Source organism: Coffea arabica, chromosome 4c (genome assembly GCF_036785885.1).
Source record: "Coffea arabica cultivar ET-39 chromosome 4c, Coffea Arabica ET-39 HiFi, whole genome shotgun sequence".
NCBI lineage: Eukaryota > Viridiplantae > Streptophyta > Magnoliopsida > Gentianales > Rubiaceae > Coffea > Coffea arabica.
The window spans coordinates 17,865,607-17,888,067 of record NC_092316.1 but is presented as its reverse complement, the minus strand read 5'-3'; the positions used below and the strand labels follow the sequence as shown (position 1 = coordinate 17,888,067).

The 22,461-nt window shown below is 36.1% G+C and overlaps 1 protein-coding gene and 2 long non-coding RNA genes across 8 annotated transcripts; 2 read left to right on the top strand and 1 right to left on the bottom strand.

Annotated features, from left to right (window-relative positions):
• Positions 1-457: 457 nt before the first annotated feature.
• On the bottom strand, positions 458-3,465 carry LOC140004936 (uncharacterized). The gene is made up of 3 exons (XR_011812755.1): positions 3,240-3,465; positions 1,370-1,446; positions 458-697 (listed from the first exon to the last, which is right to left on the bottom strand). It is a non-coding gene; the product is annotated as an uncharacterized lncRNA (long non-coding RNA).
• A 1,883-nt stretch (positions 3,466-5,348) lies between these two features.
• On the top strand, positions 5,349-9,807 carry LOC140005316 (uncharacterized). Of its 2 annotated transcripts, XR_011813128.1 has the most exons (4): positions 5,349-5,570; positions 6,374-6,447; positions 8,334-8,435; positions 9,075-9,807. It is a non-coding gene; the product is annotated as an uncharacterized lncRNA (long non-coding RNA). The 2 variants fall into 2 exon arrangements; XR_011813127.1 differs by having other exon boundaries at positions 8,334-9,807.
• A 44-nt stretch (positions 9,808-9,851) lies between these two features.
• On the top strand, positions 9,852-21,424 carry LOC113739971 (uncharacterized). 5 transcript variants are annotated; one of them, XM_027267418.2, is made up of 8 exons: positions 9,852-10,024; positions 10,189-10,390; positions 12,117-12,346; positions 13,908-14,574; positions 14,919-15,288; positions 17,212-17,306; positions 19,279-19,473; positions 20,636-21,424. In XM_027267418.2, the coding sequence occupies exons 2-8, from the start codon at positions 10,202-10,204 to the stop codon at positions 21,257-21,259; spliced, it is 2,370 nt and encodes a 789-aa protein (XP_027123219.1). In that variant the 5' UTR covers positions 9,852-10,024; positions 10,189-10,201; the 3' UTR covers positions 21,260-21,424. The 5 variants fall into 5 exon arrangements, with proteins under 5 accessions (XP_027123219.1, XP_027123218.1, XP_027123216.1 ...); XM_027267417.2 differs by having other exon boundaries at positions 10,181-10,390; XM_027267415.2 differs by having other exon boundaries at positions 9,852-10,390.
• Positions 21,425-22,461: the final 1,037 nt, after the last annotated feature.

The following is a 22,461-nucleotide window of genomic DNA, read 5'->3' as shown; positions in this document are numbered from 1 at the left end:
AATTCCAGATTTCTTTCTTATGAGAAAGAGCTCTTCTTGACTTGAGAAAGCCGTCTTTGAAGATCTTAAAATAGATCTAAAGTGCTTTGTCGACTTATCAATCGAGTATTCACCTTGATTGTGGCGTCATTCTACCTATTCTAATCAATTTCGAGCTGTCATTGATTGATTCTGAATTCATCCCAAACATTGATCTTAATCTAGTTCCAGGGCTTGTAGTTCACGTTCTTGATTCATTTTGGCGTATCGAGTTCGTATCAGTAGATTTAACAGATTTTGAAAGCTATTTTTTGTCCTTTGCACATGGTTGGACATATGAATAGGCTTGGAGTTTACGCTTTAGTGTGACGCCCCACATCTCCCTAAGGCGGACCAAAGGGTATCCGCGGACGCCTGCCCAGCTCACGCTAGGACTCAAGCAATTCCATTCAATTTAAAATCGAACTAAACACTTCGATGAGATCAACACGAATACAATAATGCGGAAGCGTTCAAGCTTAACAAGTCACTTAATGTATCACCAGTACATCGGGTAGTCATGAAACGACTTAAATTCAAAGTACACATCAGGGCCCAAACTTTTCAAGTTTACAATTTCCACAAGTACAACCCAAACCAGGGCCTAGTCAAAATATATAACAGGAGTCTTAACAAAATTACAACGGATGGTTTCTCCATATCTCTCCAAGAGTCGGTCCTGTTAAGGAAAACAAAACTATAGGGTGAGCTAAACGCTCGTGAGGCCAAGAACACACATGCAAGCACTTAGTCAAATAACAATCCCAAATTTAATAAATAAAGCCATGTCTTTTCAATAATCAATCAATCAAACAGGAAAAGTAATCAGAAACAATTCAAGGATATAGTAGCTCTCAGGAGCTAAGTTCCACTCGATCTGCCGTTGTCATTCGTATACCTTCCCGCATTGACCCTCCTGTCAACCGGGTCGGTATTTCCATTTCCGTAGATCACCACTTACTTCCCTCCGTCCACCGTACACCCCAAGGGCCCACAATGGCCAATATTGGGCGATACTCAACGAGTATGCCAAGCAAGACCTCTTATTAGGTCGAGCTTATTTGTATCTCATGGCTCGTCCAAATCCCCGACCAAGCCCATTGCTGGCTCGAGTCTAAGGACGGCCTATGAGTTTGGGCGTCCCCCATTCATTTGAAAGTCGAGGAGGTTCACTCCAACGACATAAGCATTCATGACATAACATTGCATTTCATTCATTCATTCAATACGTTTCATTCATTCATTTGAAATTAGAACGAGTGCGATAAAGTACGCACCCGCCCTTATTTTTAAAACTTTCAACAAATCCCACAAATAAGCAAGTATCAAAATTCACACACTTGACACTCACCGAGCAATTCAATAAGAATTATTTTCCGGAAGTTCAAGTGTCCGCGGTGAGATCCTCTTGAAGGTCTCCTTGCGCGCCTGGCAATTTAATAGCGAATAATCATACAATTAACCCACTTATCAAGAAAGATTGTACACTAGTACAATTTAAGAATTATTTTGCAAAAAGGAACCTCAATTACACGTAAATCGAGGTTCAACTTGCCTTTTATTAGGTACAATATTATTTGAGTTTTTATCATGAAAATCGAGGGTAAAACGTTTGAATAATACTACGAGAATTAAGAGTTTTGGAAAAACTCCTTTGCCTTGAAATGTGAGAATTTCAGTTTTATCCTAATCTTTGAAAAATCGTAACTTGCTCGGTATAAGTCGAGAATTGGAAAACTTTATACCGTTGGAAACCTCTTAGAGAGTACTATAAGTTCGTAGAAGACACTTTTCCATGAATCGAAGTGAAAAGTGGTCAAAAATGGGCTTGAAGACGCAGGGTTGGTTTTCATGGCAGAATTAAGTTGGATTTCGGCCAACTTTGGAAATTCGGCACGATTCACACGTTGCAAACCGGCCTCTGAAATTTTCAGCTCAATTAGTGTTGCAAGTGAAGTGTATGACAAAACAAGCGGATCAAGAATCGGAGTTTCGAGCACCGAGATACGGTAGCCCGAAGTTAAGCAAATTCAAGACTGGATGAGAATTTTCCAGACTTGAACCTCTAACTTTAGTAATTCAATTGGGTGTGGCAACGAACTTGAATTGGCACCAAAATTGGCAGTATTTCAATACTATCTGGAAAGTATCCCTCTGTCGAATTTCGGGGAAAAATACCTTCGGCAAGGTAGTTAATTAGCCCACCAAAGTTCAAGAAAAATCCTAAGGCAATCTGCCATTGACTTTCATTTTCCAAATTTCCAATCGTTTAATCAAGAAAGTTATCCAACCATGGTTCATTTGTGAAATAAGGGTCTAAGATACATCCATATTATCTTTGGTAAGTGTTTAATATCAAAAACATCAACTAACAAGTTCACTCCAAGATTTGGTTCCAAACCAGTCCAAACATTAGGGTTTTCCAAAACAGAGCAGTCCACTTGTTTCAGTCACAAATCAGTCAATATAGCTCGAAATCGAGCATGGCTTACGCCGTTGGAAAATACATTCATAGGACTAAAATATCACAGAAGAAATCATTTCCAAATTCGGCACCCAACTGGTTCAAATTCGGGCATCAAGTTGCTGCCTGACCACTTCATTCCAGACGAACAGAGCAACAGGACAGCGAACTTAAAACATTTGGTTCGGCTTTCTCACAAAGCATCAGAACGTGCATTTTACACCAAATTAAAGCTAGGAATGTCTAGTTTCAAACGCCACCGACGGCATATGATTTCGACATCCGAGGACAGAGTTATAGCCAAAATACTACTGCTGGTCAGAGCATACGCGAATCAGTTTTTCCAGATTTGCTGGTTTCTAAAAAAAATTCATTTGCCCATTCAAACCTCATTATTTTTCAATGAAATTTTTCACACCTCTAATACATCATATAAGCATCCAATTCAAGCCATTAGTTCATTAAAAACTGGCCTTAAAATGGCCGAATAAAACAGGGGTAGAATCGGAAGTTTTTACTTCTTACACCCAATGAAGTTCCTACTAATTACCCACCACTAATGCATCATTATAACCACTAAACCAACAATATAATCACCATCAATCATCACATCAGCAACAACAACCCAAGTGTGGGAATTCCAAGAGCCCACAATCACATTTTTACACCATACAAAAGCTAACCAAATGCATGCATGAACTTAACAAGGCAAGATAGCTTCCAATCTTCAAGTTTTCAAGGGTAGATCATCACTTACTTTGGGGTTGATGTTCAAGCAGAATTTCGGTCCTTTTTGCCCCAGAAAAACCGTGAGTTTTAGCTCTCTTTTGCAGCTCAAAATGATCCTCAAGTGTCAAGCTAGGTGTGGTGCAAGTTTGGTTAAATTTGGAGGTGATTTGGGGTGGTTTTGGGTGAGATTAGTGTGCAGAAATTTTAGAACAAGGAGTTAGAGAGAGGGAGTGTTTTGGCCGGCCATGAGGAGAGAGAGGAGAGAGTGTGTTTGATCTAAGTTAGCTTCCAAGAGAAGGTGCAATGTGTGGTGCAAAATCACCCAAAAATCAACTCTCATTAGGGGCCGTTTGGTGTGATTACGGCTCGATTTTCTCGCGCTTTTGGTTCACTAGTGCACTAAACCTCCAAGGCATATATATTCATGTAAATATTATTCACTCTTAATTGTCCCGAAATAAGGGTCTAAAGTCCCTCAATTGAAGTCGCGCGCGTGAAAACGCGTACCGTCAAATTTAACGCTATAACGCGAAACTTTCGGAAAATTCTTATAACGATTGCACTACTAACTATCACTTGAATATTTATTCATAAAATTACCTATTTTAGGACCATAGTACAAGTCTCCAATATTCCAAGCTTATCGTGCTACTACGCGGATAAAATCTCCAAGTACTATTCACTATTTTTACTAAACGCGCTCTAGGAAATTAATTTTCGAAACGAATCATTCTAAAAATATAACGAAGATATACTACCACTTATTTAGGTCTAATAAGACTAGAAAATATTCCTTGGAATTAAAACCCAATTAAATAATTTATTAAGCCATAAATTAGGCATAAAATAATAGTTTTTGCGAGTCCTCACATTTAGAGGATTGAGAAGTTAATTATTTGATACAAAGACAGCAAAAGGGAGAACAACTCCTATAACCTAGGAGTACAACTCCTATAACCTAGGAGTATTACTTCTTGTAGTTTTTTTTCCACTGAATATTCTTCCTTTAGTGGTTTTAGGCTTTTAGTTTCTAGTTTTGTGCCTTAAATTCATTCAGCTTTGGTATGTCATCAAACTTTTCATTCATCCAATTGAATTTATTATTCTACTTTGAGGGATACCACATTGATCTTTTTAATATTTATAATGCTAATGAATAAAAAATTGCACAATCGATTCAATAAATGGCATACAAAGACTCAGCTAGGCTTCTTCCACCTCTAGCAACTGATGACATCATTAGTGTTGCCAATGCACTTAGCACACTAAAAGATCTACGTTTTAATTTAACAATTGATCTATATATTTTAGTCATACAAAATGATTGTGACCTTAATTGTAATGCTTTATGTTTTTTAAAAAATAAAATCTACCAAGTCAAAATAGCATGGATAAGAGGAAAAACAAAATTTGCACTTGAACAGCAAAAATAGTTGTTTTTAGTATGTGCAGAGAGGCGAGCTGATTTGAAGCCAGGTAATTACAAAAATATTTTTGCATTCCTATTGTCATGACCCAAATCCAAGGGCTGACCCAATCAACTTTTGGGCGAAATCTATAGGGCCAAAATGATTAACCTAAGTTGTTTAGTAGCCTATGAACCCAACTTATAAATTGTTTCTTTCCTTTCTTTTCTTTTGATATGGGACAAAAGTTGGGGTCTCGCATTTACCCCCACTTAAGGATTTTGTAACCTTATAAAATCCAATCACAATTCAAACTATCCATTTGGTCGTGCTTGGATTTTGGAGGTGGCTCCCATAAGTGGTATGCAGTTTCCTTGCAAACTCTAGATGTGAGGACCTAAAGATTTTTGTCATGTTAACCATTTTAACTCCATTGCATTTCATTCATTTAGTTATTTATTTATTTGTTATAGATTTGATAATGATTTTAGTCTTAATGATTTTATTAATTTTTATATGTGTGAGAGTTAGAGACTGGAATTAATGCGACTTTCTTTTGTGGGCTTAAAAGAGAAATTTTGGAGAAAGAGGGAGTTTAGTGCAATAAGAGAGAAATGGGATATTTGGAGTAAGAAACTACAAGAAAGTGACACTTGGCACCATAGGAACCAAGTTTTAATCCTTTAAGACTTTTTGACCAAGCTTTCTAACTAATTTTCCTTTCATTCAAGTCTTAAAAATAACAAACAAACCACAAGAGGAAGTGAGAGAGAGAGAGAGAGGCCGAGATCTTTAGGAGGAAAAGGGAGAAAAAGCTTCAACCAATCTTGCTTGGATTTTGAGCGGAAAGGAAGGAGATAACTTGGGATTTCCATCAACCTTGGCTTAAGCTTGGAAAGGAAGAAGATTTGGAGGATTGGGTTGAATTTCATCTTGGTTGCAAAGCAAAAGAGGTAAAATGCTAGATAATTCTTCTTTCTTCACTTTATGTTGAAAACAAGTTGGATTGTTGGAATAAAGACATGATTTGGTGGTGAATCTTGGTAGTTTCTCAAGTTGATGATTCTTGAACTTTAGGGTTTGTATGTAGATATGATTATGGTGTTTTCTTGTTGAGATTGTGGCTTTATATATCTAATGTGATGTTGGAAAAATTGGAAAGAAATTTCTGCTTGATGGTCGAACTTTAGGGTTGGAATTTCAGTTTTGAATTATAAATTTTCATGATGATTTTAAACTTAGTTTTGCTCAAGGAACTCTATAAGTGGTAAGAACACCATTTCTTTCACTATTTTCATGGTTGGAAATTTTGTTCAAAACTGACCAAAAGAGAAAGTAACCTTATATAGCTTTGTTCTTGATTTTGTGTGGTGAACTTGTCACATTAATGCCCTAAAACCCATGATTAGACATTAACCCTAGTATGAGTAGTGAATTGGAGTGAAAAATAGAAGGTTTTAAAAGGTGAAAACTTCACTCTTACATGATTCAAGTTTCAAGTAATAAATTTCCAGCCTAGGAGAAAATTGATTTGGATAGTTTAAACTCAATTTGGTGGATGAAAATGAGAAAATGATTGCACTATCATTTGGTTAAATCTTTGACCGAACGTATCCATGGATGTTTCTCCTTGAATTGATTTAGAAATCATGTGATTTGGGATGAGATTTCTTAGTTGGAACTAGGGCGTAGTTTTGTTTAAATATTGTGACTTGGAGTAGTAGATCCTAATGCACTCCATATACTTGATTCTAAGGTTTGGAAGTGAAGCCGGTTTGGAAGTGAAGCCGAAGTTGCTCCAGAGGCGAACACTTAAGCTTTGTTGTTGTGGTGAGTGTTCTAAGTGCATGTGAAATGACTACGTGCAATGTTGTTTTTCTTGAATGACATGCTTGCTTGGTTGAGATACTTATTCTTGACTTGATAATATCGCGACGTGGATGTACTTTAATATACTCGATCCTTCATGGCTAGATTCTTGATATTTGTATTAAATGAACTGCTTTACTTGTGCTTGACTTGTTAGTCGCTCGGGTGGTTATCCCATTGACTTTCTTGCGTGCTTGAGACCCTAAACCCCATTGGCTAGTTAGTCGAATCGAGCCAGCAAGGGGTTGGTCGATGAGATCAATGAACCATGGGTCTTGTTAAGTGGATTTGGACTTGAACTTGCACTTGAGCTCTTAAACTTAAACCGGTATACTTGAGTATTACCCTTCTTGATTTTGACGTGCGGGCCCGGATGGGGGTTGAAAGGTGGTTAGAGAATGACGTGAAGTGGTGAAATACTTGATAGTATTTTGGTATAATGTTGACGGAGTGTCAACGGAATCTTGGTTCTTGATCAAATTACTTGAACGAGCTCATGAAAGCCCTGTATCCTTTTAAATGATATGTGAATTCTTAATTGAAGTGTACTTGCTCTATATTGTGGTGTATTATGATTTTGTGGCTTGAGTATGATATTATTGTTGCATGACTTTCTTGGAACCTCATGGGGCGAAAGCTCATCCTTCTAGTTTTGTTTTCCTTACGGGGGCGAGCGCTTGGGCGAGTGAATAGAAAGGGTTGGGTTTTGTCGGAATCTTTTGCCTTTGCACAGTTGTACTAACTTTTAGTTTTTTTTTTGTAAGTTGGGAATTCGATTGTTGTAAATGGATCTCGTAGTGAATTTTAAGACTATATTGCTCACATACCTATGTATTTCGGCCAAGAATCATTTTATTTTATCGTTGGAAATATGACTCTTGTTTTTAAAAGGGTTGTTATAAGTTAGTGCTTGAATCCTGACGAGAGTTGAGGAGGCGGCCTGCTAAACCCCTTGGTTCGTCTTAGGGGAAGGTGGGATCGCCACACTGGAGATGGCCTCCATGCGTGGCATGTCATTTTGCATAGAGACACGTAAGATTTACTCTAATACCAACTGTCACGAGCCAAAACCAAGGGTTGACACGAATAACTTTTGAGGTGAAACTACGGATTCAAAATGGTTAATCCAACTTATTCAATAGCCCATGGGCCCAAGCTATTAAACCATTCCTTTCCTTCTCCTACTTTCAATATGGGATTGGGGCCTCACACCTATGCTGAAAAATTATGATACAATAATATATTGTCAATGTATGCTAGGAATTGAATTGGAATTACTGTTAATGATAGGACAAATTCCATAAATACTGTCATATTTGGTATCGAGGCCGAGCAGCTAATACCTATCACAGCTCTACAAATCTACAAATCTGGGAATTTGATAATGAGGTAAACTAATAATGAATTCCAGTTTCAATGATAATAAAGATAACAATAATCACATATCATATACTAACTATTGCACTAAATGGTCATTTTCACATACACTTCTATTATACACTTAAAACAACAAGAAAAACGCAAGAAGCTGAATTTTCTCTGGAACTAGCATTTGCTATTGAATAACACTTGATAGTTTGTTTCATAAGCTACTATGAAACATATTACCAAGACCACAAGGAAGGCAAGTACAATATCCTCAAAGCAAACATTGCTTAAGAATTGGCCCAGATTCCACTAACAATCACAGCTACAAAAACTAGTGAAAAAATTGCATTCGTTGATTCTCATGTTCAAGAGCCTGCTACCAAAGATGATTATTCACTCTATCGACAAAAAAAAAAGATGTTTGATTTCATTACTGAGCCTTCTACTGCTACAATTGAAACATCTCCTTTGGTGGCCAGAACAAAGAGGACCTTGGTTTTTGAAGACACGTTTGTTGGAGCTGATTTAGTGACTGTTGACACTATTGCACCTATCTCACTTCCTGCCACTACAGCAACCATGTCAGTTCTGATTGATCCTGTGCTAGAAAGCCCCTTGAAGAAAAAATGCAATGATGCATTTTGAACTTTCATGAAGAATATCTATTTACCTTTTATGTTGTCTAGTTGCATTGCTAATCTTACACCTTTTGGCATGATATGAAGGGTAAAAATGTAAGTAGAGATAAAGTTTACGGGTAGAGTGCATTTAATTGTAATAAAATTCAAAATTATTTTTTTTTAAAAACTCCCACACAATTTAAGAACCTCTTTCCCTTCATTTCTTCAACGTTTTCAAACTCAGACCATACTGACTAGTTGAACTAGTTCAATCATCAAATTGTTCACTCGGATGACTCGTTTAAATCGAGTTTTATATTTTTCGTTCTCTTCAACCCATGTGGGGTATTTTTTTCCTTTTCTTTTTACTTTGCTATTTGCTTTTCACATGGTATGAACAAAGTTCAGGAGTCATTATATTAGGACGTGTGCGGTGTGCCAGCTTTCATCTTTGTTTTTGTAAATTAGAATGGTAAAGTTTGAAACATAATACATAAAGGCAATAAAATAATTTTGCACATAGACTTTCTTTTTGGTTTCCCACATTTTTTTTCTTCTTCTTCTTTTTTTCCTCTCCGTTTATGCTTGTCAACCGTGTAGGTACTGGTGGCTACTCCTCCATGGGCCAAGGCTCTGCAATACGAAAGTCGAGTTCTTTTCTTTGTTTTCCTTTTTTTTTAAACTGAAAATCTAATCTTTTCACTACTATCTATTTCTTTAGGGTATTCTTCTAAAAATGTTACAAGAACTAACTTTTTTCGTAAATGTCAAATATTTATTCCAGGTTTAGTATTCTGATCTGCTTCTTATCTTTTAATGGGTAATAGCTATGTTTTGTGGTAGTCAAATCTCTGTCTTGTGCTTGTATTATGCGGGTAAATAAGTTCATTATGAAGTTTGTGTTTATTGTGATCAATGGATAATTGTTGCTTTATTTGGTTTTCAATTTTACTTTTTTTAAATGATATTTTTGCTAAAAAATTCGCTTGTAAAAATGTATAGAAACATTTTTTCTTTAACTTAATAAAATACTAAGAACTTTCGCAATATTTTAATCTCTTATTAATGTATGGAGATCAGTTCAAGTTTATTTTTAGGAATTTAAGAGTGACAGAAATTTAAAAATAATAAAATCAATGAATCGAATTTAACTAAAGATCAATCCAATTGAACCAAAAAAATCGAGAATAAAAAAATTTGGTTCACTCTCCGATCTAATTTGAGTTTACAATATTGCCCCTCTACTTTTCTTTTTCCCTCTCGTAATTCTTTCCAAAAGTCCCCGAGCCTAGCTCCTATTTTAATAATATAAAAATACTTTTAATCTTCTTTTTTTTTTTTTTTTTTTGGTAAGAATACTTTTAATCTTCTTAGCAGTTCCTAGAGTCAAATATTCCTTGCTCGTAGCCCCAACTCCACCACCCCACCTGGTAGGGAGTCAGTGGACATTTTCTTCAGCTCCTGCCGGAAATGACGTATCTGGTCTTTGTCTTTGTCCTGGCGCCATCAGAATCAGATCCCTTCCCACGACTATCTACAGGGCTACACAAGTAATGAGTGCACGATATCATTTGAATTATGCTTCCCTTACTGTGTCTATTGATAATCACTACGTTGTACTGAGGTCCGTTAGAACGGACTAGAAACAGTTTTTTTTTTTTTTTTTTCCCATTTCTGGGTTTGATGATCCTTGATAACCTGTGAAGAAGAATAGGCAATAGAAGACGATGTTGGTTTCGGTGGGAGTAGGTTTTGTGGCAGGGGCACTGGCAGTTCTTGTGTTGGAAGCTGTGGTATTGCTACTCTTGATCCACCGCGTCAATCGGCGGGTAGCCCAGCAACAGCAGAAAGCAAACGAGGGAAAGGCACCAGAGTCTTCACCTATCCACTACGATCCCTCTTTTCACAATAAGCAGGCAATTCTGCTCATTTTACCAGCTTTTTTGAGTACTGCCTTTTTTCTTCCATTTTCTTTTCAATTTGTTCTGTTTTACGATTAATTGCATTGTACTGGATAGTTGGAATTGATTTGGTACCACAACGATTAATGAATTTTGGTTACTGAATTAGAGATATTTCCTTGGCTTGAAATGGCTCACTTGAATGGTTAATACGTAAGTTATGGATTAGTTAGCATAAAAAGGCATTTTTATTTACATTTGTACAAAATGTACAGTTTTTGGTTCCCGCTGGGTGTTAAATTTGGTGCAAAAATCTGCAGAAATGCCCTGCTTTCTTTATTATTTAGGCAGCTGAGGAAGCCCTGTTTTCTGTGTTGTTAGTATTTATATAGTTGAAACTGGATTATGCTTTCAAAAGTTTTTGGATTCTGGGTGCCTCGTTAAGAATTGAAATTTTAGTAGTGGGATATGAAGGTGCTATCTGGATTGGAATTTGAGGCCTATGGTAGTTTACATAGAAAAAGTATCACATTGGAGCAAGCGATTCATCTGGACATGAATGCATGCTTTACTTCTCCTTATGTAGTTTTAGGACTTTATGAAGATAGTTGAGGGATTTTCTAGGCCACTGTGGTCTGGTTTTGGAGGATCCCTTTTCCGTTTCATGACGAAGGAACTGCTAGAATTAGTCGCCATGCAGACCTTTGCCTGATTGTGGTTTTAAGCAGCCAGCACAACTTGTTATGCAATATAGGAATCTGAAGCTGGGGAGATCACACTTTTTCAGGCAAACATCCTTATTCTATCATTTTCTAGTAGGAAATTTCTTGTTGCCTGTCTTAGATGACCTCTGGCTTTCAGATTCAAAGCCTGGTGATGTAGGAGATTGGGATTAAACTGTGGAAGGCTGTTCTGGTTCTAGAAAGCAAATGACATTTTCTTAATAATTTGTCATGTGTCCTGTTGCTGTGAACCCTGGGCATTTGGAATTTTATAGCTTTTCTGGCTGCATGGGGCCAGGCTATTTTGTTGAAAACATAATATGCAGCAAGTGCTTTGAATATTACAGTGGCATTGGTACATTGGTCCGTAATGGGCCCCTTTAAGGGCCCTTTTCCTGAGCGTCTTATAATATTACAAAGACGCTCGGGGGTGGACACGTGGACGGTCGGAAGGCCTCCACATGTCATCCATCCGAAGGATGGACGATTCAGATTGGATCTGGTGAGGAGGGAAAATTAGAATTCGAAATTAGAATTCAATTCAAATTTCCATGGCCCACTCGGTGGGCCCCCGTCCTCAAAAAAATTATATATAGAAACAAAACACCTGCTGCATATTATGTTTTCAACAAAACAGCCTGGCTCCATGCATGAGATCTGTGTTTCTTTATGGTTTCACAGAATATGGTTGGAGAGTTGTTGCCCTAAAGTATATGACAAATTAGATCTGTGGCTTGGTTTGTAATTACAAATTGAGCACTACATACTTCATGTTAGACAAGGTGACATGTATTTGAATATTATCTTTAAGGCAATTACTTAAAGCTTGTTTAACATATCGTGAGGTATTTCCATCTTCTAGGCATAACCACCCTGAAATACACAAGTCCTGATAATTATGCCTTTTGTACTGTATGCTTTGATTGTTTTGTATCAGACAGGTTTAGATTTGCTTTCAGTTATCATCCTTCATGATTCCTCTTTGTGTAATTTTCATTTGAACTATCTTTTTGTCCCAGGGGGTAGTCTGGCTTCTAGAGTCAGAGGCTATACTGAAAAGTTTGGATGATAACTTAAAGGAGCAAAAGCGTAAAAAAGAGGTCTTCGAAGTTTTACCTGTCAAAAAGCATGCCATGATTAAAGATCATTCTCTGTTCATATCGGAATTAGATGGTTCTTGTATTGAAGTTCATCTTAAGGGTTGCATGGTAGCAGCTGTTTCAGCAACAAGCTTGCCATCAAGAAAATGGTTTGTTAAATTTGAATGATATTATTTCTTTGAACTTTGTACAACTTAAACTGACTAATTTGTGTATCACACTACAATAAATGCTTCTCATCTACTTCTTAGCATCTTCTTGTTGCTTAACCTAATTTATAACATGACTAGAGTTTCTTATGCACTGTACTAGAAGTCAATTAGGAAGATGCTTCTAATGCCATACATATGTTTGAAAAAGGAAAACCTTTGTATGGAATATGTAGAAATTTGAGAGGAAAGAATATAGTGAATTGCCAGCAGGTAAGCATTCTCTTTTGATCAGGAATACCTTGTTATCTGCTCTTTACATTTAGCATCTTTATATCATTTCATTAGAGAACTATCAAGTGCTTTAAGTTTGTTACATGAAGTTGTCTTTCTTTCTGCAATAGTTTGTCTAAGTTTTAATAGTCTTATCTTATGTTTCTTCTTAGCTTGTCAAGGTGGGAGAGTGTTTGAACTGTAATAGAAATAGTGTTCCTTTCTCACTGATAAGTATGCATGGTGTAACTCTTATCCATCCATTTAGAGCTGATGCAGAACATGCTAGAACTGCTTTATCTCTCCTGGTTTATTAGGTGCATTATAAAGGCGATACGCCAAAAGGAGGAAGAGTTTTGGAACTTAAGATCAAATTAAATCAAATCTTTGAATGGTTCATTTGTATCTTTTGCTGCAGTTGATCCTGTGTTTTAGGCAGTGCAATGAAACTGAGGTGGACAATAACATGATTTGCTGATTAAGTCAATGCATAATTTTATAAAATAACATTCGCTTGGGATTTTTGGGTTTCACCTTTTTGTGTAGAATGTCTGGAATCTTTTGTTGTTGTCATTTTGATTATGATTGCAACTTTCGGTTTTACTTTGGTACCAATTTATTAGGAACAAAACAGTTGGAAGGGGAAAAGAAAGAGAACTTTTGGAAATTCTCATAATTCTACAAAATAAGAAACTCAGTTATTTTCAAGCGCTACTCCTATTACTTGGGAAGGATATATTTATAAAGAGTGGACTAGCTATAATATCAGACTCAAACAAAGTTTCTGGAAGTAGATAAGCTCCAAAAGATTATGTTGTTAGCCTGCCAAAAACTGGATTCTAACCAATCTAGAATTTTATTTTGAAAGAAGAGATTTAAAGTAAATTTATGCTATGATTCACTATATTTTTCCTCTTTGTTGAGAGTCTTATTATTTGTACAAACTGTGTAATCAACCTCACATTTTCAAAAATTGGCCAAATCATGAAATATTGTTCGATGTTTTTGCTTCGATGAATTAAGCTAGCTTCTCCACTATAAGCAAGGTTGCCAAAGCTATGCAAAGGTTACATTAAACGTGAAAGTATTAGGCTTTAATATAACGATTTCATTTTGTCAATGTGAATGTTACTTATTTCCAGATAGCAAGATGACTTAATGTTATCTTCTCCACATCGTTTTCCTGACTTGTTGCATTATGTTTTGACCTGAATTTATGGGACTTTAGTTCTGAAGGAATAATATTAGCTGGATCTTGCCCAGTTTTATGTTTCTTATAATGTTACAGGGCCAAAAAGTATCCTATTAAAGTGGAGAATAAAGAGACAACATTATACAAAGGAAGTTCAACATTCTACATTTATCTAGAAACGTCTTGGGAGAAGGAGTCATGGTGTAAAGCCCTCCGCCTTGCTTCCTCTGATGACAAAGAAAAACTTAAGTGGTTTGCCAAGTTAAATCTTGAATTTCAACGCTATGTGGCATCATTAGGTGCAGAATATCCTTCATTTATGAAGCCATCAGTGGGTTTATCTAATGACTTAAATGATAAGTTAATTAAGCTTGATGGCTCTTCATCAAAGGTTCGCCAATTTCTAAAGAAACTTGCAAAGAAGGGGTCAAAAAGTGGTTTAGATAATAAGGCAAGTTGGACTCCAATATCAGCTCAAGAAGAAAGAAAGTTTGGTGAGAAATCTCGTTCATATTATGATTCTGGTGTAGCAAATATGGTCATAGGGGGAAAGCTTCCAGAGGATGTGATAGTGTCATCATCATTATCCACCAGCCGTGATTTAGGGAGCAGAAGTCACATTTCTGTTTCCTCTGATGGAGATTCTGATGAAAAGACCTTTGGTGATGAAGGAACACTTTGTTGGAATCTATTGTTTTCACGTTTGTTCTTTGATGCCAAAAGTAATGCACGGCTGAGAAGTTCTGTTCAAGAAAGGATTCAGGTAGATAATTCTGTTAGCTGAGAGCTTGGTTAATGGTTTCTTCTGAAGAGTTCCACATATTTGAGTACTGTTATTATAGTGTAGCATTTGGTTTAGAATCTTATTAATGTAAGCCACACACATAAAATGCTCAAGGTATCTGTTTCCTGCATGTTAACCTGCAAGGTAAACTTTTGCAATGCATGTCAACTATGTTTAAGATTTTCTCCTTGCTTTACAGTTTTGGGGACATACTCAGGGGACAGATTTTATAAATCATTTATATTGAAGCCTCTGGTATGGACTGCATATTCTTTTTAGAATGCTCATACGACTCTTCTAATTTGACACTTTGCTTTGAACAGAAACTGCTATCTAATATGCGATCTCCCAGTTACATAGGTCAAGTGATATGTACTGCTGTAGATCCTGGTAATCTTCCTCCATATATCCACGCAATGAGGGTCCTTCCCTCACATATGAATGAGTTATGGGCCTTTGAGGTTGATATCGAGTATTGTGGTGGCGCAATCCTAAATGTTGAAACAAGAATTGAAGTTCGGGAACTGCATGTCCAGGAGGGAGAGGACAAATTATTTGAATCAAGTGCTGTAGGTCAGGTTACTTCAGATTTGCTGGAAAGCTTTGAGCACTTGGGGAAAAATTTGAAGGTTTCTGAAGAGAAAGAGAAAGCTGACCAACTGAATAAAAGAGATGAAGGAGAAGCTGGTGTAGGTAACATAAGTTCTTTCAATTTTGCATTAATTTTTTATATACCTACATATACAAGCCATAGTCATCAAGTTCACTACTGTTGTTATCTACTGACATTCACTTCTTATTGGCTAGAAAGCCCAAGAATATGTAATAAGATCCATGTGTTATGGTTCTTTAACATTGTATTGATTATAAGAATGGATAACATGGCCTTCTGCTTAAAGTTGGTTACTCAGCAGTATGTGTAGGGGCAAAATTATCTAACCTGTCACTAAAGTAGCATATAGTTTAATTTTGGTGATTAAACTATTTTCATTCTTAATCGTGAGCTCAACTTTTAAAGTTCTATACTTTTGGGCATTCCATTATATTTCAGGGTCGATTCATGGACGCATCACACAACCATATGCATGAATTTAGGTCAACACATTTGAACCTAGATATTGGTCGGAATGATCAAAAGTGATCCATTTTACAAGCTTAGTTGGTGATTTGGAAACAAATATAATCTAGTCTTTGAAAGTACACAATGCACATAGTGTAGTGGCAATATAGGTTTTTTTGCCAAATTGAAAACATGGTAAAGGGTGTCCCAACTCTATTTGCTGTTATAATCTGTTGAAACTCGAGTTGCTTTGGTACGGCTTGTTGTTTAAATTTGGGTTTAAATTTGATTATTGCTTAATTAAAGCATTTGTAGGTTCCAACATTTTGAAGTAAATGCAACTCTCGTTTGATGAATTGTGTGGAAGACATTATTGAGAGGATACAAAATGTTTTAGGAATGGGTGTTCTTTACTGGTGGGTATGTAAAGCTTGCTAAAGTTAAGTGGACTGCTCTGATAATTGAATATTCTGACATCATTTGAGCTGTCCTTAAATTTAGAAGCCTTGCAGTTGTCATTGTTTTCTTTTTCATGATCATTGGTACAACTTTCATGGTGCTTTTTTTTTTTCTTTTTTCTGCTGCAGTTTCATCACAAGCTTTTTTAAATTTGTATTTTGTTTGTACTGGTGGAGTTGGAGGCTTCATGCTTTTCTGCTAGTGCAGGATTTCACTTTTTGTGTTATCATCAGTTAAATCACTTGAACAATTCAACTGATTAATCATTCCACACACCCTTTTTGGGAAAAGCTTCATTCATTGCTACTAGTTCAAATGTTCACTGGGGTCAGAATGGGGTCAGAATGGTAGGTTGCAAACCAGTGTATACTCTTGAATCTTGAATTTCGAATTGATGATGAAATTGTGTGTGGCATTAGATGATCCACAATGGTGAAGAAGACTTATTGGGCAATAGTAATTAATCTCCTGCTTTCAGCTGCAAATGCTGCACTTAGTGCCACCAGCTTAAATGAACTGACTGCACCACTCCTATTTCTCCATTCAACTCATGCTTGGACTATGACTCTCTTTACAACCACTTTTGCCCCCTGGAAATACGTATTAACCTAGTTCAATCCTTCAATAGTTTCCTCAGATCAAGCATGCATACTGCCGCTCTACTAGAGTCCCAAGCTCTCTTTCAGGAATCTTCAAAGATTCCAATTCCTTTCTCCTCCAGTTTCCCTAAAAATTCAAATTTCTCCTAACTCTATAATCGTCACCTCATTTAAAAGATTAAATTGTTAGGGCATACAAGAATCTTTATATTTGCATTTGCACACTGTCCTTATCAACCTGGGTAAAACACTGTTACTTGATATTTTGCACTGTAAGCTCCTATACATGGATCAAATTACCTATTGTTACTCTGATCCACGCTTAAAACACATATCATATGTGTAATATCTTTTTGTGGAACTAATAGGATTTTAACAATTAATGAAGAAGTACAGGCTTCAAATTTTCTTTCAAACAATAAAATGATCAATATCTATTTTCAATTGGTTTAAGGAAGTTGGTATGCTGCTGTAAATCTTTTTAACTGAACTTTGCAGACGGGAGCAGAAATCAAAAGAATGCTTTGCGTGGATCATCTCAAGTCTCTAGGTGGAAGTCTGTGTTGCATTCTATTGCAAAGCAGGTTTCGCAGGTGTGAAAAAACGAGTCTTATCTGTACTTAGATAACTGTTCAGAATGCAACTTTTATTTTTTATTTATTTTTTTAAATTTAACTTTGGAAAATTTGTTAATAGAGACATAGATGCATACAAGCAGTCCAACTGCACAAAGTTATAAAGCTAATAGCCCTAACTATTTTAGACTAGAACCAGTAATGAACAAAATTTCCTAGATCCTTCTATCAAACATGCATTAAATTATTTTATTTCTCATTTTCACTGGATGCATATTTCTTGACCACTTGATTTAATATGAGTGCAATCTAAAAATGAATCTGTTGGGGCAAAATTAGGACGAGCTATCTATTGTGATTGATTTAAGGGGAAGAAGAAAAAGGTCATTGCTGGGAATTCCACCAATTGTGGATACATGAACTTTCTTTGTGCTTTGGTGATCAGTAAGACGTTTATAAGCTTCTTGCTGTAGTGTAGTAGGTTTATGTTCTATCAGAATATTTGGGTTTGATGGGTATGTTTTTAATTCAGCTAGTTCCAAGTTTAAGCTTCAAGTCCATCTTGACTTTTTGGTTCTTGTCCTCCATAGCTGCATTTACATATGGTCAATTTTAGATTTAGGTGTTGAAGTGAATGCTTGCTTCCTAGCTGGTTGTTTCTTAGTTGTTCAAGTCCTAATTAGTAAGCTCACTTATTAATTAAGAATTCTTGGCATCCAAGTTTAATCTCCTATACGTATCAGTTATTGATAGCATCTGGTTAAGAGTGAACCAATCGAATTGATTGTTTTTTTTTTCTTTTTTTGGAGAATTAATGTAACCTTTTCTTTGGGAGGTCTTGCCGATGGAAATCTCAGTGGAATTTCTAGAATTTCTCATATGACCTACTTTCCCTCTCATTTTTCTCTTCTTCTCCTAGAACCTATTTTTCTGTTTTATCCTATGATTAGATTCTTAAAGTCCTGCAGATAAGACTTTTAAAATGGTGTCTTCTCCAAACTCACTTATTATTGCTGCATAAGTAATATCCCATCTTTGCAACTAAGCATTGCACCAGAAATATGCTTGAGGTAGTTGGGATGCTGAAATGGATATGCATTTGGAGTTAAAAGGAAGAAACAGATATATATATATATATATATATATGTGTGTGTGTGTGTGTGTGTGTGTATGTGTGTGTGTGCGCGCGCGCGCAAGTGACATCAAAAGGAAAGAACAGATATATGTCTATAACCATAGATGGATATTTGATTTCTACGTCTTTTGACTCAAATTATTGTTATCCTTTTACCAAAAGGTTGTCCTTTTCAATTAGGAGCTTTGATGAAGTTCTTAGTTGCAAGTGTGTTTGGATAGGAGATTATTTGGGATAATTTTTTTGAAAAAAAATACTGTAGCACTTTTTTTGATGTGACGTATGTGAGATAAAAAGGTTATTGAAAAATGTGTTTATAGTGCAAGTAGATAAATTTGTATAAATAATTTGCTATCCAAACACGTAATATAATTTCTGGATTTACATTATCTTATAGTCTTGTATCTGAGCTCTGGTGGTCAATCTGTCTGCTAATTATTATTATAATTGACAATTTTAGATCGTGAAATAACATTTTCTAATCTTGTTCTGCATGACTATTGTCTGAAATGCTATAAAAGATTAAGGGTCAAGATAATATTCAAGTTAACGAGAAATAATCTTTTTGTTCTACTTGGGGCAACACGAAAAAACTAACTGAAACTGTTTGCAATTTGAGAGTCCCTTGAGCTATATCACATAATTACAACAGATTAACTAAACCAAAACATGCTGTTGGTTGTGTGCCTGAGTAGATGAGCTAGTGATATCTTGATATGGGAGGGCCTCCAGTAATCTTTTCTCTTGCTAATACAAGAAATGGTAACTTACCAAAAGATTTAATTTTTCTAGAATCTGTATGCATAACAAAAGCTTGTATTGCTTCCTTAAACTTTATGTCTCTTGACATTGAAGGTTCCGCTCTCACTGGGAATACGGGTATCATGGCTTCGAGGAACTATGCGTTTATACATAAAGCCACCTCCTTCAGATCAAATATGGTTTGGGTTCACATGTATGCCAGATATAGATTTCAACTTGGAGTCTTCTGTTGGGGACCACAAAATTACAAATGGACATCTTGCTTTACTTTTGATCAGCAGAATTAAGGTCAGGTTTGATGAGATGCATTACTGCACACACCCTTTGGTGATTTTGTTTATTAAGTTGTGCATGCTAAGAACTAGAAAAGAATTAAAATACTGGGTACTTTAAAAATTAGCTTAGTGGTTTAACATGTGTTTTGCAGATATGAACCTTTTCTACCGTTGTTCTTAAGTAGGAAAACATAGAAATCTTTATGTTGTTTCTGGTGAAGCACATATAGTTCATCATCTAGTCATCAAATAAACAAATTATTTTGTTGTAGAAAGACAGAAACATGATCATCTTATGCTGCTTTCCTCAGATTGGATGTCTGCTGTATTAACAGTCGCCTTCCTCAGATTGGTGTTCTTAAGTAGGAAAACATAGAAATCATTATGTTGTTTCTGGTGAAGCACATATAGTTCATCATCTATTCATCTAATAAACAAATTATTTTGTTGTAGAAAGACAGAAACATGATCATCTTATGCTGCTGCTTTCCTCAGATTGGATGTCTGCTGTATTAACAGTCGCCTTCTCTCTCAAGTCTGCGCTTGCACCTCCACACAGCCCCCTACCCCTATCACCAAAATAGGAAACATAATTTATTCTTCCCCTTTGAACTTTTTGGCCCAATTTAATTCTGCTCTCCACCTTTTTTATATCCTTCTCTGCTGATATACCTTACTGTCTTTTATCTTTTTAGCATGTATGCTACATAAGATTAAGAGAATGATAAAGAAATCCTCTGAAAGTTCATTTTTTCCTGGGAAATGTGTCTATATGTGGTATTTACTAGATTAGGTACTGAGAGACTTGAGCAAAGAAAGAAAGTTGTCCAACATTAAGAAGTTTACAGGATTGGGTGGTGCGCGATTCTCCTTTATTAGCTTCTAAATGTTGTCAGATGCTTCCTTGATTGCCATTGACTCCTTTTCTTGGAAGCACTATTGTTTCATGGATCAATCCATGAGTCGGATCACAGTCTCTTTCCTTTTCTCATAACTATGGTTTCATTTATTTGGCCTAAAGTAAACAATAGGACAATCAGCTGAATCATTTGCAAGTTTGAATTCTGAAGCCAGTTTTAACAAATGGATTACATTTAGACAGGTCAAGCAGTTGTTTGCATTCGGAGAGGGAGAGGGAGTTGTTACCTATTTGCTGATGTAGTACATTAATGCAGGTGGCAATTCGTGACACACTTGTGCTTCCAAATTGTGAAAATATATGCATCCCTTGGATGTTAGCTGAGAAGGATGATTGGGTTCCACGAATAGCTGCTCCTTTTCTGTGGAATAGACAAGAAGCTGCTGGTAATTCTACCACAAAACCAGAACAGACTGCTCAATCATTGGAAGAAAACTTGACCGCTGAAGCTAATAAGCGAATCCCAAATACTTGTTCAGAGGGAAGGCTAAGCAAATCTAATGAAGTAGGGCCTGAAAAACATCCTGAAAATGGATTGTCAGAACACTATGCTTCATCGGCTCCAACTGAGCATTCAACTGGCAGATCTCTGCATGAATTGACAACTCCTTTGTTAAACATTGATGAACAGGGAGAGATTGCCCGCAGGAGTGTAGAGGAGAATCCACAGTGCAACGTGCCATCTCCATCACTGATCTTAACAGGGCAAAATAGCTATAACTCAGAAGAAGAAGATGCAAAACACAAGAGAATTGGCACTAGAGCACGAATGCTTGGTTTCGGGAAGAAGATGGGAGAAAAATTTGAAGAAAAGAGGAAACACATTGAAGAGCGGGGAAGGCACATTGTTGAGAAGATGAAAGGACCACAATTATCTTAGCAATGTCGATTTAATTGATTTTTAGAAAGTTGCAGCATCATGAAAGTCCGTGTACCAAGTTTAGCTAGTGTATACTTTTTTCATTCTCATGTAGTCCTGTACATTTTGATACGGTTAATTTGTAACTACTGCTGAACAATTGATAATTCATTCCTATTTACCGGAGATCCTGAGTCATATAGATTCATTCGGACTTGTCAGTTAAAAGTTTTTTAGACTTTTATTTTCACTGCTTGGTGGCTCGTTCTTGGTTGCTTTAGATTTTACAAAAACTGATTATGCAGAGTGATTATGGAAAATAATCAAAATCATCAAAAGCTACTCTTTGATAAATTATGAATTTTAACTTATCTGGCTAATAAAAAATCTATAATCTAAAGATGAAAGCAAACGAGAAAACAGAAAAAGGATGTTATTTAAAATTAAAATGTATAATAAGTTAAAATAATCAATAAAAAACGAACACAGAAAAATCTTTACTTGTGTGGTTTGGTTGTACATTGAACCAGGGTTCAAAGTGTCGTATACTTCGCTGTCTGGGAAGCAGATTATTTGCTTCGAAACTTTTGGCTGCAAATTGAATTAGGATTCAAATAAGTGTGCTATATAGAGTTCTGGTGGTAACTATCATTCTCTTATTTCTGCTGAACTTGTGTGGTTTGGTTGTACATTGAACCAAGGTTCAAAGTGTCGTATACTTCGCTATCTGGGAAGTAGATTACTTGCTTCAACTAGAGCTGTAAACGAACCGAATCGAACCGAGTATCTCATGTTTGAGCTCTGTTCGTTAAGCAGTTCGAACAACGTTCGTGTTCGTTCGTTAATTTTCGAACTCCAAACTTGTGTTCGTGTTCGGTTCGTTAAGTAAAATTCGTGTTCGAGTTCGAGTTCGTGTTCGCCTAGTTTAACATAAACGAGCCGTTCGCAAACATGTTCGAAATGCTCGAATCCAAATTATTTTATGCTTTAAATATGCCATGCAAATTATTAATCATTCTTAAAAATAATTAAAGCACTAAGTGACTAAATTCTATTATTCATTAACTATATAACTAACATTAACATAAAAACAACAAATAAAACAAAGAAATTTGCTCTCCAAATATAAAAGTCCAGCCATAAAATTAACCCTAAAATTTGTCAAATGATAATTATGTCTATGTTCACGAACGTTCGTTAAAACTCGCGAACATACTCGTGTT

Bases quoted from the DNA above. Each gene is read 5' to 3' on its own strand.
- LOC113739971 (XM_027267418.2), top strand. From the start codon at position 10,202: ATGTTGGTTTCGGTGGGAGTAGGTTTTGTGGCAGGGGCACTGGCAGTT. The intron at 12,347-13,907 runs GTTTGTTAAATT...ATAATGTTACAG, and splicing joins AGCTTGCCATCAAGAAAATG to GGCCAAAAAGTATCCTATTA. The intron at 19,474-20,635 runs GTCAGGTTTGAT...ACATTAATGCAG, and splicing joins TTTTGATCAGCAGAATTAAG to GTGGCAATTCGTGACACACT.